The following is a 17,205-nucleotide window of genomic DNA, read 5'->3' as shown; positions in this document are numbered from 1 at the left end:
ATAATCTCCAAAATATAGTTATTTTTTAAACAAGCCTTAGAAAGTTGGTTGCAATTTCAGTTTAATCCACCTGAAAAGACAGAACAAATAGCACGTTCGGTGAACAGGTCAGGGTTCCATAGCCGCAGGCAGAACAGTTGAAACTGGAGCAGCAGCACAGCCAGGTGGACTGGGGTCAGCAAGGAGTCAGCAGGCCAGGTAGTCCTGAGGCATGGTCCTAGGGCTCAGGTCCTCAGAGAGAGAATTAGAGAGAGCATACTTAAATTCATACAGGACACTGGATAAGGCAGGAGAAATACTCCAGATATAACAGACTGACCCTAGCCCCCCCGACACAAACTACTGCAGCATAAATACTGGAGGCTGAGACAGGAGGTATCGGGTGACACTGTGGCCCCATCTGACGATACCCCTGGACAGGGCCAAACAGGCAGGATATAACCCCACCCACTTTGCCAAAGCACAGCCCCCACACCACTAGAGGGATATCTTCAACTACCAACTTACCATCCTGAGACAAGGCCGAGTATAGCCCACAAAGATCTCCGCCATGGCACAACCCGAGGGGGGGGCGCCAACCCCGAAGAAATATTTCAAAAAAGGTATATCATAAATGGGACTGGTGGAGTTATGTCACACATGCAGCTAACACAGACATATGGAAATGTCTGCTCAACCCAAAATTACAACCAACTAATTGCAGCATTAGCACAGAAATGGAAGAGGCAAGTAGAAGGGGAAAGTAAGGAATTTGTATGTTGGCCCTGTATTAAAGAACATTAATGGTTTAAGAAAAGTGTGATAAATAAAAACCTATACCAATTTCATTTAACCTCTAGGGGCTAGGGGGCAGTATTTTCACAGCCGGATGAAAGACGTACCCAATTAAAACAGGTTACTACTCTGGCCCAGAAAATAGAATATTAATATTATTAGTAGATTTGAATAGAAAACACTCGTAAGTTTCAACAAAATGTTTGAATGGTGTCTGTTAGTATAACAGAACTCATATGGCAGGCAAAAAACCTGAGAAAAATTGAATCAGGAAGTGGGAGAATTTAGAAATGTAGTTTTTGTTTAGAATCCCTTGGAAAACTATAGTGACATAGGAGGTGTAACGTAAATCCTAACTCTTCCATTGTTGACAGGCAATCTTTATGAACAGGTTTCAATCGTCATCTGTTACCGGGCAGATCATTTTGGCTCAGTCAATCACAGGCCAGTCTGAGGAGAGGTGTCTTATGATGCGCGTACACGTGACGTCATCGTCTTTTTATTTTTCCTCTGGGATGAATAGCTATTGCTCGGTTGTAAAATGATCGCAATTTTACATTTAAAAAAATACCCTAAAGGATTGATTGTAAACATCGTTTGACGTGTTTCTAAAAACGGTAATGGAACTTTGAACATTTCGTCTATGGATTTGCGTCCACGCCACATGGCATTGTAAGGTGTTCTGGATGGGTCAACAAAACGGACGTATTTGGACATAAATGATGGATTTGCAGAACAAATGAACATTTCTTGTGGAAGTGGGTGCCCATCCGAGTGCATTCCGCCGAAGATCAGCAAAGGTAAGTAAATATTTCGAACATATTGTTAGAGATTTGTCGACGCCGTGGTTGTAGGCTAACTGTATAGCTTAGCATTGAAGGCTAAGTTCTGTACTCAGAATATTGAACAATGTGCTTTTTCCGTAATGTTGTTTTGAAATCTGACAAAGTGGTTGCATAAAGGAGTAGATTATCTCTAATTCTTTAAATAATTGTTATAAAATTTGTCAACGTTTATGATTTCTTCCGTAAATTAAATGTGCCTATTCACTGGAAGATATGGGGAGAAAACATTTTCTGAACGCCACGCGCCAATGTAAAAATGTTTTTTTTTTTAATATAAATATAAACTTGATCGAACAAAATGTCCTAGGAGTGTCATCTGATGAAGATTGTCAAAGGTTAGTGCTTAAATTTAGCTGTATATCTGGTTTTGTGATGGCTATCGTGCTTGGAAAAAGGCTATTTTTTTTTTTCTTTGCTGAGGTGCTATGCTAAAATAATCTGTTTTTCTTTCACCGTAAAGCCTTTTTGAAATAAGACAATGTGATTGGATTAACGAGTTGAGTATCTTTAAAATGCCGTATAATACTTGAATTTTAATTTTGAGATTATTTTGTTTTGAATATCGCGCCGTGCTATCTCACTGGTTGTTGTCCAACCAATCCCATTAGCGGGATTGTATCCTCAAGAGGTTTTAAGGACCAAAAAACTGACAGCTGTGCCATATAAATTGCAAAAAAAAAATAAAAAATAAAAATAATAAATAGTTGGGAAGAGATTTTCGATGTACCCATTCCATAGCACATGGTTTATGAATTGATATGCAAAATAACGCCAGATTCAAAACTTTGAATTTTTCAATTTAAATTACTATACAAAATGTTTGCAACCAATAGAATGTTATATATTTGGGGGATACAATCTTCCCAGCTCTGCAGATTTTGCTGTGAGGAGGTAGAGTCATTTGATCATTTATTTTGGTTTTGTCCATATATAGCTCGTTTTTGGTCACAGATCCAGGAATGGCTGAAGAATTGCAACATTTTGCTAGAACTAACGCTGCAGATAGCAATACTGGGTGATTTTGAAAAGCCATAGTCAGTCAATAATATAATTATTTTAGCAAAAATGCTAATTTTTAATTTACAATCTGTAGAAGCTATGAGAATAGAAAGGTTCAGTACTTTTGTGAAGCATCACAGCACAGTTGAAAAATATATGGCAAATAGAAATCCAAAATGGATGGTGTTGAGAGATAGATGGGAGGGGCTGAAGGGTGGGACTAATAACAAGATAACCAATGTAAAACATATGGGGTCTGTAAAATGGATATAGGTTCAGAAATTGTGAATTAGCACAGTTACAAATGGAAATCAAACTGGATGGACATCAGAAATAGAGGAAGGACTAAAAGCAAACAAAATAACTATTGTAAAATGTGAATAAGATGTATAAACTGAAGGTAGAAGCCTACGTGTTTATTAGTTTACTCCAATTGGGGGAAGGGTGGTATGGTTTGCAGGGAATAATAAAGGTATATTCGTAAAGTATGTATATCTATATAGGTATGTCTATGCATATACAGTGGGGGGAAAAGTATTTGATCCCCTGCTGATTTTGTACGTTTGCCCACTGACAAAGAAGGGATCAGTCTATAATTTTAATGGTAGGTTTATTTGAACAGTGAGAGACAGAATAAAAAAATATAAATGACATTTTCTGGAATATTCCAAGCTGTTTAAAGGCACAGTCAACTTAGTGTATGTAAACTTCTGACCCACTAGAATTGTGATACAGGATCTGTCTGTAAACAATTGTTTGAAACATTACTTGTGTCATGCACAAAGTAGAGGTCCTAACCGATTTGCCAAAACTATAGTTTGTAAACCAGAAATTTGTGGAGTGGTTGAAAAACGAATTCTAATGACACACTTAGGTTGGAATGTAAACTTCCGACTTCAACTACAGTGAGGGGAAAAAGTATTTGATCCCTTGCTGATTTTGTACGTTTGCCCACTTACAAAGAAATGATCAGTCTATAATTTTAATAGTAGGTTTATTTGAACAGTGAGAGACAGAACAACAAAAATATCCAGAAAAACACGTCAAATGTTATAAATTGATTTGCATTTTAATGAGGGAAATAAGTATTTGACCCCCTCTCAATCAGAATGATTTCTTGCTCTCAGGTGCCTTTTATAGAGATTCTTAAAGGGAGTGCTCCTAACCACAGCTTGTTACCTGTAAAAAAAGACACCTGTCCACAGAAGCAATCAATCAATCAGATTCCAAACTCTCCACCATGGCCAAGACCAAAGAGCTCTCCAAGGATGTCAGGGACAAGATTGTAGACCTACACGAGGCTGGAATGGGCTACAAGACCATCGCCAAGCAGCTTGGTGAGAAGGTGACAACATTTGGTGCGATTATTCGCAAATGGAAGAAACACAAAAGAACTGTCAATCTCCCTCGGCCTGGGGCTCCATGCAAGATCTCACCTCGTGGAGTTACAATGATCATGAGAACGGTGAGGAATCAGCCCAGAACTACACGGGAGGATCTTGTCAATGATCTCAAGGCAGCTGGGACCATAGTCACCAAGAAAACAATTGGTAACACACCGTGAAGGACTGAAATCCTGCAGCGCCCGCAAGGTCCCCCTGCTCAAGAATACATATACATGCCCGTCTGAAGTTTGCCAATGAACATCTGAATGACTGAGGACAACTGGTGAAAGTGTTGTGGTCAGATGAGACCAAAATGGAGCTCTTTGACATCAACTCAACTCGCCGTGTTTGGAGGAGGAGGAATGCTGCCTATGACCCCAAGTACACCATCTCCACTGTCAAACATGGAGGTGGAAACATTATGCTTTGGGGGTGTTTTTCTGCTAAGGGGACAGGACAACTTCACCGCATCAAAGGGACGATGGACGGGGCCATGTACCGTCAAATCTTGGGTGAGAACCTCCTTCCCTCAGCCAGGGCATTGAAAATGGGTCGTGGATGGGTATTCCAGCATGACAATGTCCCAAAACACACGGCCAAGGCAACAAAGGAGTGGCTCAAGAAGAAGCACATTAAGGTCCTGGAATGGCCTAGCCAGTCTCCAGACCTTAATCCCATAGAAAATCTGTGGAGGGAGTTGAAAGTTCGAGTTGCCAAACGTCAGCCTCAACCTTAATGACTTGGAGAAGATCTGCAAAGAGGAGTGGGACAAAATCCCTCCTGAGATGTGTGCAAACCTGGTGGCCAACTACAAGAAACGTCTGACCTCTGTGATTGCCAACAAGTGTTTTGCCACCAAGTACTAAGTCATGTTTTGCAGAGGGGTCAAATACTTATTTCCCTCATTAAAATGCAAATCATTTTATATCATTTTTGACATGCATTTTTCTGGATTTGTTCTGTCTCTCACTGTTCAAATAAACCAACTATTTAAATTATAGACTGATCAATCAAATACTTTTTCCCCCCACTGTAGTTGAAGTCAGAAGTTTACATACAGTTAGGTTGGAGTCATTAAAACTCATTTTTCAACCACTCCACAAATTTCTTGTTTACAAACTAGTTTTGGCAAATCGGTTAGGACATCTACTTTTCATGACACCAGTAATTTTTCCAACAATTGTTTACAGACAGATTATTTCACTTATAATTCACTGTATCACAATTCCAGTGGGTCAGAAGTTTACATACACTAAGTTGACTGTGCCTTTAAACAGCTTGGAAAATTCCAGAAAATGTCATTTATATATTTTTTTTACATTTTAGCAGACGCTCTTTTCCAGAGCGACTCACAGTAGTGAATGCATACGTTTCCTTTTTTCTCGTACTGGTCCTCCTTGGGAATCGAACCCACAACCCTGGCGTTGCAAACACCATGCTCTACCAACTGAGCCGCACAGGCTTTAGAGGTTTCTGATAGGCTAATTGACATCACTTGAGTCAATTGGAGGTGTACCTGTCGACGTATTTCAAGGCCTACCTTCAAACTCAATGCCTCTTTGCTTGACATCATGCGAAAATCAAAATAAATCAGCCAGGACCTCAGCAAATCAATTGTAGACCTCCACAAGTCTGGTTTATCCTTGGGATCAATTTCCAAACGCCTGACGGTACCACGTCCATCTTTACAAACAATTGTACGCAAGTATAAACACCATGTGACCACGCACCCATCATACCGCTCAGGAAGGAGACGTGTTCTGTTTCCTAGAGATGAACATACTTTGGTTTGAAAAGTGCAAATCAATCCCAGAACAACAGCAAAGAACCTTGTGAAGAGGCTGGAGAAAACAGGTACAAAAGTATCTATATCCACAGTAAAACGAGTAAAACGCTCAGCAAGGAAGAAGCCACTGCTCCAAAACCGCCATAAAAAAAGACAGACTATGGTTTGCAACTGCACATGGGGACAAAGATCGTACTTTTAAGAAATATTCTGTTTGGCCGTAATGACCATCGTTACGTTTGGAGGAAAAAGGGGGAGGCTTGCAAGCCGAACACCATCCCAACCGTGAAGCACGGGGGTGGCAGCATCATGTTGTGGGGGTGGTTTGCTGCAGGAGGGAGTGGTGCACTTCACAAAATAGATGCCTTCATGAGTAAGGGAAATTATGTGGATATATTGAAGCAACATCTCAAGACATCGGTCAGGGAGTTAAAGCTTGGTCGCAAATGGGTCTTCCAAATGGACAATGACCCCAAGCATACTTCCAAAGTTGTCAAAATGGCTGAAGGACAACAAAGTCAAGGAATTGGAGTGACCATCACAAAGCCCTGACCTCAATCCCATAGAAAATGTGTGGGCAAAACTGAAAAAGCATGTGTGAGCAAGGAGGCCTACAAACCTGACACAGTTATACCAGCTCTGTCAGGAGGAATGGGCTGAAATTCGCCTAACTTATTGTGGGAAGCTTGTAGAAGGCTACCCAAAATGTTTGACCCATGTTCAACAATTTAAAGGCAACACTACCAAATACTAATTGAGTGTATGTGAACTTCGGACCCACTGGGAATGTGATGAAAGAAGTAAAAGCTGAAATAAATCATTCTCTCTAGTATTATTCTGACATTTCACATTCTTAAAATAAAGTGGTGATCCTAACTGACCTAAGACAGGGAATTTTTATTAGGATTTAAAGTCAGGAATTGAGAAATTGAGGTTAAATGTTTTTGGCTAAGGTGTATGTAAACTTCTGACTTCAACTGTATGTACGTGTATGTATATCGAGATATATTTACCAAAAAAAAAAGATATGGGGGATATGGAAATGATAAGAGATGGGGGGATTGGAAATGATGCAGACAATTACATTGATGGAAGCAACAATATTTCCGCAATATTAAGCTGATCCACCCCTTAAAATAAAAAGACACAACTGTACCTCCATAGCATATATCAATCTGCATGTGAATAACCAGACCTTAATACAAACTTGCTACGCAGATTTATTTTGTTATGCTAACTAGCTAGCCAGAGGTTGCATATCAACAGCATCAACTTCCGGTAGAGAAGGCAAAGAGCAAGTACGCTCAACTGAAAATTCAGTTACACTACAATCAGGGTGTGGAAATGTTATGCCCCTTAAAAATTAATTTAGAATCCTCCAATCCTCTTATGCTGTAGCCTACTCCCAACCGTCACATTGTACAGCACCATATTTTCCATTCTGTCCTAACGGAAACCCTGAGGACTTCATTTTTAAGTTTCTCGGAATAGAAACACCATAATATTAATCAAATTATTCCAAATTTCTTAATCAATCCCACATACTATGTTATTACAAAGAAGGTTTTAAATTCTCTGGTAATGCCAATATGGAAGAGTATCAAATGCTTCTCAAAGATGCCCTCTGGTGGTCAAACTTGCATTAACAAAAATTGGCTGACAAATGAATAACGTGCCACAGACGCAAGGTGTGCTGCAGTATAACACAACTTTTAAAAGAGGAACCACTGTATATTGCCAATATACCACGGCTAAGGGTTGTTCTTAAACACGACTCAACGCGTCGTAGCATGATAAACATGTAGCCTAAAGTGCAGGGCTATTATTTCAGCCAGGTCACCTGTGATACAAGTCAGCATTCGAAGTCCATCCATGTCTGAGGTAGGACTAGGCGTTATACCGTATTTTGCTATATACCAGTGTTGATGCACATACCAGTTTGGGTTTTTACTTGACCTTCTATAACGGTATTGGAATGTTTGGTTTATTAAATGTGATACGCCGTGTGTAACGTTCATTTGTCAAGTGTACTTGAGGCATCCCTCTCCGCTCTCCATGCAGCTTTCCACACAGACCTAATCCCACCCCGTCACTCAAGTAGCGCGTTTTGTTTTTGCTTTATCACGACACACTTTCGTTCTGTCTGCAAGGTCAGTGCAGCTTTTGCAACAATGTTGACGACAAGGATGTTTCCACTATTGATCTTAATATAAATCCACAAGCGTTCTATAATTACAATATTAATTTGTGCAAACAGCTAGTTTGTATTTTCTTAGCAAGTTACGTGTTAGCCACTAAGGCTAATCGCTAGTTAGCTGGCTAGCCTAAGATTATAGGGACCCCTAGGGAACACCTGAACATCACTTTGGTTCCTATCCTGTCACAATAACTCGTTCATGGCATTTTCATTTGTTGTCATGTCAAAAAAATAAGAATTTGTTCTTTAACTGACTTGCCTAGTTAAATAAAGGTTAAAAAAAAAACACTGTATTCAAAGTGCCCTCGATTATTTATTTTCTAGCTATAGAATTAGAATAAACATTCTCTTTCCATGATTCCAAAGGTTCACCCAAGTGTTTTGATCTAAATTGCAAATTTAGTTAAAAAGAAGTTTTTTTTTTTTTTTTCCATATCGTGGCAGTGTGGAAATTCTCAAATGAGTGCAGGAAATGCATAAATTGATGTAAATGCAGGAAATTATTTTAGGTTGAATTGAACTGTATAAAACAATCAGAATGGAGAAAGACCCATTGAAATAATTTAGAATATGCGTGTTGCCACCCTATGGTCACGCACTACTTATAAAGCAAATGTACAACTTTTTATTAATCAATAACATAAAATACTGAAAAATGCCATGATATTTTGGCCATATCGCCTCGTCTGAGGAAGTCGGGAGATGAATGTGGAAACCCGCCACTAGGGGCAACAGTGAATGCTGTTACCTACAAGTAACTTTTGGTTTTGCGTTGTGGACGGGGATGGTGGCTGGGCGTTTGGAATCAGAGGCAGATGCTAAGGTTGTATTTATGAATCCAGCGATAGAAAGTAGTTTTCATATTTTTGTTTTAAGCATACCCCAAATCTTAATCCTTACTTTAACCATTCTGAGTGTGCCAACCTGCGAGTAGCAGCTTAACCCTAACCTTTAAAAAGTGTGTGTGTGTGTGTGGCTCGCGGAAGTGATGTTATTCTCGGCTCCAATGTTAAAATGGGAGCTGATAGTTTGGTCTCCTGCTCCAGCCTACTTCAGCTGCCCTATGGTGTAATGGGTGTGCCCTATGGTGTAATGGGTGTGCCCTATGGTGTAATGGGTGTGTCCTTTCTTCCTCCCCGATGGACATGTGGTTATCTCTTATCTTTGTACTGCATATATTGTTCAGGCCTGTGTGGGCGTCTGGAAGGTTTTCGTTGGTCTTGTGAGTGCTTGCAGGATGGGGGAGAGGGTTGGATGAAGAGGGAGGGATGTGGCTGGTTTGTAGTGTGTGTGTGGTGTCACCCCAGTCAGTGGCTAGGAGGGTGTTGGGGTGGTATTATTTTGATTGATCTAGGCTATGTTGCCATGGTGACTCAGAGCACTGTTATTCTCACCCCCCCTTAGTACCTGATGATCTGAGTCCCGAGGAGAGACGGGAGTTGGAGAGCATCCACCGTAGGAAACAAGAACTACTGCAGGACATACAGGTATTTACACAGAGTAGCAAACCGCTGGCACTTTCAAACCATTACGGCCAAATGCAAAGCGGCTGACTCTTATTATGGAATGTCAACTTTCTCTCTCTGCGGTTTCAATTGCTTAATGAATTGTGAAATCCAAGAACCGCATGTCCTAAGAATGAGGACCTCCTCCCCTGCACAGTATGCCTCTTCACTAACCAGTCATGAGAGAGGGAGACAAAGAGAAGGAAGAAAATTAGGAGAAGGAAGAAAGGAGAAGGAAGAGAATGCATTATGTCCACTAGAGCACACTTTTTCATGATAGATGAGGCTCTGTCCAGTGCTGTTTGTGTTTCTGTCTAGCCTAGTACTGCACTTCCCTCATACCCAGCATTTACCCTCTGATCCGGAAGAATTAGATCCTACAATGATTGTGTGTGCGTGCGTGCATACAGTACCAGTCAAAAGTTTGGACACAGCTACTCATTCCAGGGTTTTTCTTTATTATTCTACAATGCAGAAAATAGACTGAAATAACACATGGAATCATGTAGTAACCAAAAAAAAGAGTTAAATAGAAAATATACACTGCTCAAAAAAATAAAGGGAACACTTAAACAACACATCCTAGATCTGAATGAAATAATCTTATGAAATACTTTTTTCTTTACATAGTTTAATGTGCTGACAACAAAATCACACAAAAGTAATCAATGGAAATCCAATTTATCAACCCATGGAGGTCTGGATTTGGAGTCACACTCAAAATTAAAGTGGAAAACCACACTACAGGCTGATCCAACTTTGATGTAATGTCCTTAAAACAAGTCAAAATGAGGCTCAGTAGTGTGTGTGTGGCCTCCACGTGCCTGTATGACCTCCCTACAACGCCTGGGCATGCTCCTGATGAGGTGGCGGATGGTGTCCTGAGGGATCTCCTCCCAGACCTGGACTAAAGCATCTGCCAACTCCGTGGTGCAATGTGGCCTTGGTGGATGGAGCGAGACATGATGTGCTCAATTGGATTCAGGTCTGGGGAACGGGCGGGCCAGTCCATAGCATCAATGCCTTTCTCTTGCAGGAACTGCTGACACACTCCAGCCACATGAGGACTAGCATTGTCTTGCATTAGGAGGAACCCAGGGCACACCGCACCAGCATATGGTCTCACAAGGGGTCTGAGGATCTCATCTCGGTACCTAATGGCAGTCAGGCTACCTCTGGCGAGCACATGGAGGGCTGTGCGGCCCCCCAAAGAAATGCTACCCCACACCATGACTGACCCACCGCCAAACCGGTCATGCTGGAGGATGTTGCAGGCAGCAGAACGTTCTCCACGGCGTCTCCAGACTGTCACGTGCTCAGTGTGAACCTGCTTTCATCTGTGAAGAGCACAGGGCGCCAGTGGCGAATTTGCCAATCTTGGTGTTCTCTGGCAAATGCCAAACGTCCTGCACGGTGTTGGGCTGTAAGCACAACCCCCACCTGTGGACGTCGGGCCCTCATACCACCCTCATGGAGTCTGTTTCTGACCGTTTGAGCAGACACATGCACATTTGTGGCCTGCTGGGGGTCATTTTGCAGGGCTCTGGCAGTGCTCCTCCTTGCACAAAGGCGGAGGTAGCGGTCCTGCTGCTGGGTTGTTGCCCTCCTACGGCCTCCTCCACGTCTCCTGATGTACTGGCCTGTCTCCTGGTAGCGCCTCCATGCTCTGGACACTACGCTGACAGACACAGCAAACCTTCTTGCCACAGCTCGCATTGATGTGCCATCCTGGATGAGCTGCACTACCTGAGCCACTTGTGTGGGTTGTAGACTCCGTCTCATGCTACCACTAGAGTGAAAGCACCGCCAGCATTCAAAAGTGACCAAAACATCAGCCAGGAAGCATAGGAACTGAGAAGTGGTCTGTGGTCTCCACCTGCAGAACCACACCTTTTATTGGGGGTGTCTTGCTTATTGCCTATAATTTCCACCTGTTGTCTATTCCATTTGCACAACAGCATGTGACATTTATTGTCAATCAGTGTTGCTTCCTAAGTGGACAGTTTGATTTCACAGAAGTGTGATTGATGCATCTTTTGTAAATAATGTTGGAGTGTGACCCTGGCTAGCCGTAAAATGTTAAAACAAGAACATGGTGCAGTCTGCTTTGCTTAATATAAGGAATTCTAAATTATGTTTACATTTACTTATGATACATAAGTATATTTAAAACCAAATACTTTTACTCAAGTGGTATTTCACTGGCTGACTTGAGTAACTTTCTATTAACCTCTTACATCTAGATGTTCCGCTAGCGGAACACCACTCCAATATCCAATGATGGGGCGTGGCACGAATGACAAATTCCTCAAAAATCAAAAAACTGCCATTTTTCAAACATGACTATTTTACACCATTTTACAGACAAGACTCTCCTTAATCTAACCACATTGTCCGATTTCAAAAAGGCTTTACAACGAAATCAAAACATTAGATTATGTCAGAAGAGTGCCCAGCCAGAAATAATCACACACCCATTTTTCAAGCAAGCATATAATGTCACATAAACCCAAACCACAGCTAAATGCAGCACTAACCTTTGATCTTCATCAGATGACACTCCTAGGACATTGTTATACAATACATGCATGTTTTGTTCATATTTATATCAAAACCCAGCTTTTTACATTAGCATGTGACGTTCAGAACTAGTATACCCACCACAAACTTCCGGTGAATTTACTAAATTACTCACGATAAACGTTCACAAAAAACATAATTATTTTAAGAATTATAGATACAGAACTCCTTTATGCAATCTCTATGTCCGATTTTAAAATAGCTTTTCGGCAAAAGCACATTTTGCAATATTCTGAGTAGATAGCTCGCCATCACGGGCTAGCTATTTTGACACCCACCAAGTTTGGCACTCATCAAACTCAGATTTACTATAAGAAAAATTGGATTACCTTTGCTGTTCTTCGTCAGAATGCACTCCCAGGACTTCTACTTCAATAACAAATGTTGGTTTGGTTCAAAATAATCCATAGTTATGTTAAAATATCCTCTGTTTTGTTCGTGCGTTCAAGACACTATCCGAAGGGTGACGCGCCCGACGCGTTTCGTGACAAAAACATTCTAAATATTCCATTACCGTACTTCGAAGCATGTCAACCGCTGTTTAAAATCAATTTTTATGCGATTTTTCTCGTAAAACAGCGATAATATTCTGACCGGGAAACCCTGTTTTCGTTCAAAGAATAAAAATCTAAAATGGACTCTTCTCGTGCACGCGTGCCCCTGTCTCCTTGTTCTCTGATCGACCACTTACCAAATGCGCTACTGTTTTTCAGCAATGGGCTGCAAAGTAATGATTCAACGTTCTGCCGCCTTCTGAGAGGCTATGGGAGCCGTAGGAAGTGTCACGTTACAGCAGAGATCCTCAGTTTTCAATAAAGAGAGTGTAGAAGGCCAAGAAATGGTCAGAGGGCACTTCCTGCATGGACTCTTCTCAGGTTTTGGCCTGCCATTTGAGTTCTGTTATACTCAGACACCATTCAAACAGTTTTAGAAACTTTAGGGTGTTTTCTAGCCAAATCAAACAATTCTATGCATATTCTAGTTTCAGGGCAGTAGTAATAACCAGATGAAATCGGGTACGTTTTTTTTATCCGGCCGTGCAAATACTGCCCCCTACCCTAGAGAGGATAAAGGCCTGATTGGTGGAGTCCTGCAGAGATTGTTGTCCATATGGAAGATTCTCCCATCTCCACAGAGGAACTCTAGAGCTCTGTCAGAGTGACCATCGGGTTCTTGGTCACCTCCCTGACCAAGGCCCTTCTCACCCGATTGCTCAGTTTGGCCGGACGGCCAGCTCTAGGAAGAGTCTTGCTGGTTCCAAACTTTTTCCATTTAAGAATGATGGAGGCCACTGTGTTCTTGGGGACCTTCAATGCTGTTGACATTTTTTGGTACCCTTCCCCAGATCTGTGCCTCGACACAATCCTGTCTCGGAGCTCTACAGACAATTCCTTCAACCTCATGGCTTGGTTTTTGCTCTGACATGCACTGTCAACTGTGGGACCTTATATAGACAGGTGTTTGCCTTTCCAAATCATGTCCAATCAATTGAATTTACCACAGGTGGACTCCAATCAAGTTGTAGAAACATCTCAAGGATGATCAATGGAAACAGGGTGCACCTGAGCTCAAATTCGAGTCTCATTGCAAAAGGTCTGAATACTTATGTAAGGTATTTCAGTTTTTATTTTTATGTTAGCTAACTTGGATTAGCCAACACAACATGCCATTGGAACACAGGAGTGATGGTTGCTGATAATGGGCCTCTGTACGCCCATGTAGATATTCCATAGAAAATTGGCCGTTTCCAGCTACAATAGTCATTTACAACATTAACAATGTCTACACTGTATTTCTGATAAGTTTGATATTTGAATGGACAAAAAATGTAGCTTTTCTTTAAAAAACAAGGACATTTCTAAGTGACCCCAAACTTTTGAACGTGTGTGTAATTTTATATATATATATATATATATACTGAACAAAAATATAAATGAAACAATTACAGTTACAGTTCATATAAGGAAATCGATCAATTGAAATAAATCATTTCCAAATATTTGGATTTCACATGACTGGGCAGGGGTGCAGCCATGGGTGTGGCTGGGAGGGCATAGGCCCAACCACTTGGGAGCCAGGCTGACCCACTTGGGAGCCAGGCCCAGCCAATCAGAATGAGTTTTTCCCCACAAAAGGGCTTTATTAAAGACAAATACTCCTACAATACATATAAGGAAATTAGTCAATTGAAATGCATTTATTAGGCCCTAATCTATGGATTTCACATGGCTGGTCAGGGGCGCAGCCATTGGTGGGCCTGGGAGGGCATATGTAAGTGTCACACCTGCTCCAGCTCCCCCTCCCTGGCGCTCGAGGGCGCCAGCCTACCCGTCATCATACGCACCTGTTACCATCATTACGAGCAGCTGTGCTCATTGGACTCACCTGGACTGCCTCACTTTGTTGATTTGTCCCTGCATATATGTCTGCTTCTCTGTGTTGTTCCCTGTAGTTGCATTGTTTGTCGTGTCGCGTTTGTGTCCAGACGCTTTTCTTGTTCCGTTGCATGTCCGTCTATTAAATGGTTCACTCCCTGTACCTGCTTCTCATCTCCTGTGTTGAGCGTTACTAAGTACGTACATATATACGTATGTACAGTGGGGGGGAAAAAAGTATTTGATCCCCTGCTGATTTTGTACGTTTGCCCACTGACACAGAAATGATCAGTCTATAATTTTAATGGTAGGTTTATTTGAACAGTGAGACAGAAAAACAACAAAAAAATCCAGAAAAACGCATGTCAAAAATGTTATAAATTGATTTGCATTTTAATGAGGGAAATAAGTATTTGACCCCCCTCTCAATCAGAAAGATTTCTGGCTCCTAGATGTATTTTATACAGGTAACGAGCTGAGATTAGGAGCACACTCTAAAAGGGAGTGCTCCTAATCGCAGCTTGTTACTTTTATAAAAGACACCTGTCCACAGAAGCAATCAATCAATCAGATTCCAAACTCTCCACCATGGCCAAGACCAAAGAGCTCTCCAAGGATGTCAGGGACAAGATTGTAGACCTACACGAGGCTGGAATGGGCTACAAGACCATCGCCAAGCAGCTTGGTGAGAAGGTGACAACATTTGGTGCGATTATTCGCAAATGGAAGAAACACAAAAGAACTGTCAATCTCCCTCGGCCTGGGGCTCCATGCAAGATCTCACCTCGTGGAGTTGCAATGATCATGAGAACGGTGAGGAATCAGCCCAGAACTACACGGGAGGATCTTGTCAATGATCTCAAGGCAGCTGGGACCATAGTCACCAAGAAAACAATTGGTAACACACTACGCCGTGAAGGACTGAAATCCTGCCCGCAAACTCCCCCTGCTCAAGAATACATATACATGCCCGTCTGAAGTTTGCCAATGAACATCTGAATGATTCAGAGGACAACTGTGTGAAAGTGTTGTGGTCAGATGAGACCAAAATGGAGCTCTTTGGCATCAACTCGCCGTGTTTGGAGGAGGAGGAATGCTGCCTATGACCCCAAGAACCCTATCCCCACCATCAAACATGGAGGTGGAAACACTATGCTTTGTGGGTGTTTTTCTGCTAAGGGGACAGGAAAACTTCACCGCATCAAAGGGACGATGGAAAGGGGCCATGTATCGTCAAATCCTGGGTGAGAACCTCCTTCCCTCAGCCAGGGCATTGAATATGGGTCGTGGATGGGTATTCCAGCATGACAATGACCCAAAACACATGGCCAAGGCAACAAAGGAGTGGCTCAAGAAGAAGCACATTAAGGTCCTGGAGTGTTCTAGCCAGTCTCCAGACCTTAATCCCATAGTAAATCTGTGGAGGGAGCTGAAGGTTCGAGTTGCCAAACGTCAGCCTCAACCTTAATGACTTGGAGAAGATCTGCAAAGAGGAGTGGGACAAAATCCCTCCTGAGATGTGTGCAAACCTGGTGGCCAACTACAAGAAACGTCTGACCTCTGTGATTGCCAACAAGGGGTTTTGCCACCAAGTACTAAGTCATGTTTTGCAGAGGGGTCAAATACTTATTTCCCTCATTAAAATGCAAATCATTTTATAACAGTTTTGACATGAGTTTTTCTGGATATTTTTGTTGTTATTCTGTCTCTCACTGTTCAAATAAACCTACCATTAAAATTCTAGACTGATCATTTATTTGTAAGTGGGAAAACATACAAAATCAGCAGGGGATCAAATACTTTTTTCCCCCACTGTATATGTCTGGATCTGAATGCGAGAGTGTGTGCTGCTCTCTGCGCGTACACGGCTTTGAGCATTAGGAGAGTATGAGAAACAAGCCACAGTACCAACCCCCATTACACACATCCCCCTCTGCCCAGTGCTGCTGTGGAAAGAGATTGATTGAGTTCATTAGTGGATTTGACTGGCTCCCCCCTTTGTTTCATCTCTGTTTCTGTGTCTTTGATCTTAGCGGCTCTGATTAGCCAATCGGGGCTTAGATTTTGACCTGACCCTGAACGGGACTGTGTGAAAGGGAGAGCGAGGGTGCATATGACAGAGAGAATGTTAAACTGGTGTCAAGGGCAAAGAAAGCAGGGGATTGTAGATCTGGGTCAGGTGAAGGGAGGGCTGGAGGAGGGAGGGTTGGTCTGGTTGGTCCCCAGCTAGTAGAAGGTGCACCAGTTACCTGTGGGGGACCATCTGTAGAAGATTCACCCACTCTGCACACAACCCATAGAACTGCCTAAATGTAACATCTCTTACACAACATATACAGTACCTGTATGCCTCCTGTCAGAACCCTGGAAACCTCTTGTTCAGAAGCAGATATTTCACAGTTGGTGAAATACACCAATTACACGCTCTCTCACCTTTATTCCTCCCTCCCTTTTAGTGCCTTGGGTATTAGTATTATCTGAAGCTGGAGCAAAGCTGCTCTGTGAGATTGAGGGAGGGTCAGATTCCTCGTGTATGATTAAGTGACTGATAGATCTAACTGTACCATACTCATCCTCTTTCTCCTCTCTCCATCTAGAGGCTGAAGGATGAGATAGCAGAGGTGACAAATGAAATTGACAATCTAGGCATTACCGACGAGAGGTGTGTGTGTTTCCATGTCCTGTTATTGCCTTGTATTTGATTGTGTGCAACTCTACTGAGTAATGTACTGTATGTACTTTGTGTTGGGGGAGGGGGT

The 17,205-nt window shown here is 42.0% G+C and overlaps 1 protein-coding gene across 8 annotated transcripts in view; it reads left to right on the top strand.

Annotated features, from left to right (window-relative positions):
* Positions 1–17,205, top strand: part of LOC106589836 (cytohesin-1) — a 55,110-nt gene that overhangs the window by 22,663 nt on the left and 15,242 nt on the right. For 4 of the 8 annotated variants that reach the window (XM_014180226.3, XM_014180225.3, XM_014180227.3 and 1 more), the window contains exons 2-3: positions 9,391–9,473; positions 17,044–17,108. The exons of 1 other annotated variant lie outside the window; for it this stretch is intronic. In XM_014180226.3, coding sequence (XP_014035701.3) covers positions 9,391–9,473; positions 17,044–17,108 — 148 coding nt within the window. The remainder of the gene's footprint in view (positions 1–9,390; positions 9,474–17,043; positions 17,109–17,205) is intronic. 3 more of the 8 variants (XM_045710153.2, XM_045710156.2, XM_014180228.3) reach the window with 2 other exon arrangements.

Source organism: Salmo salar, chromosome 28, assembly GCF_965601325.2.
Source record: "Salmo salar chromosome 28, fSalSal1, whole genome shotgun sequence".
NCBI lineage: Eukaryota > Metazoa > Chordata > Actinopteri > Salmoniformes > Salmonidae > Salmo > Salmo salar.
Note: the sequence above shows the minus strand (reverse complement) of the source record. Positions and strands in the feature narration are given on the sequence as shown.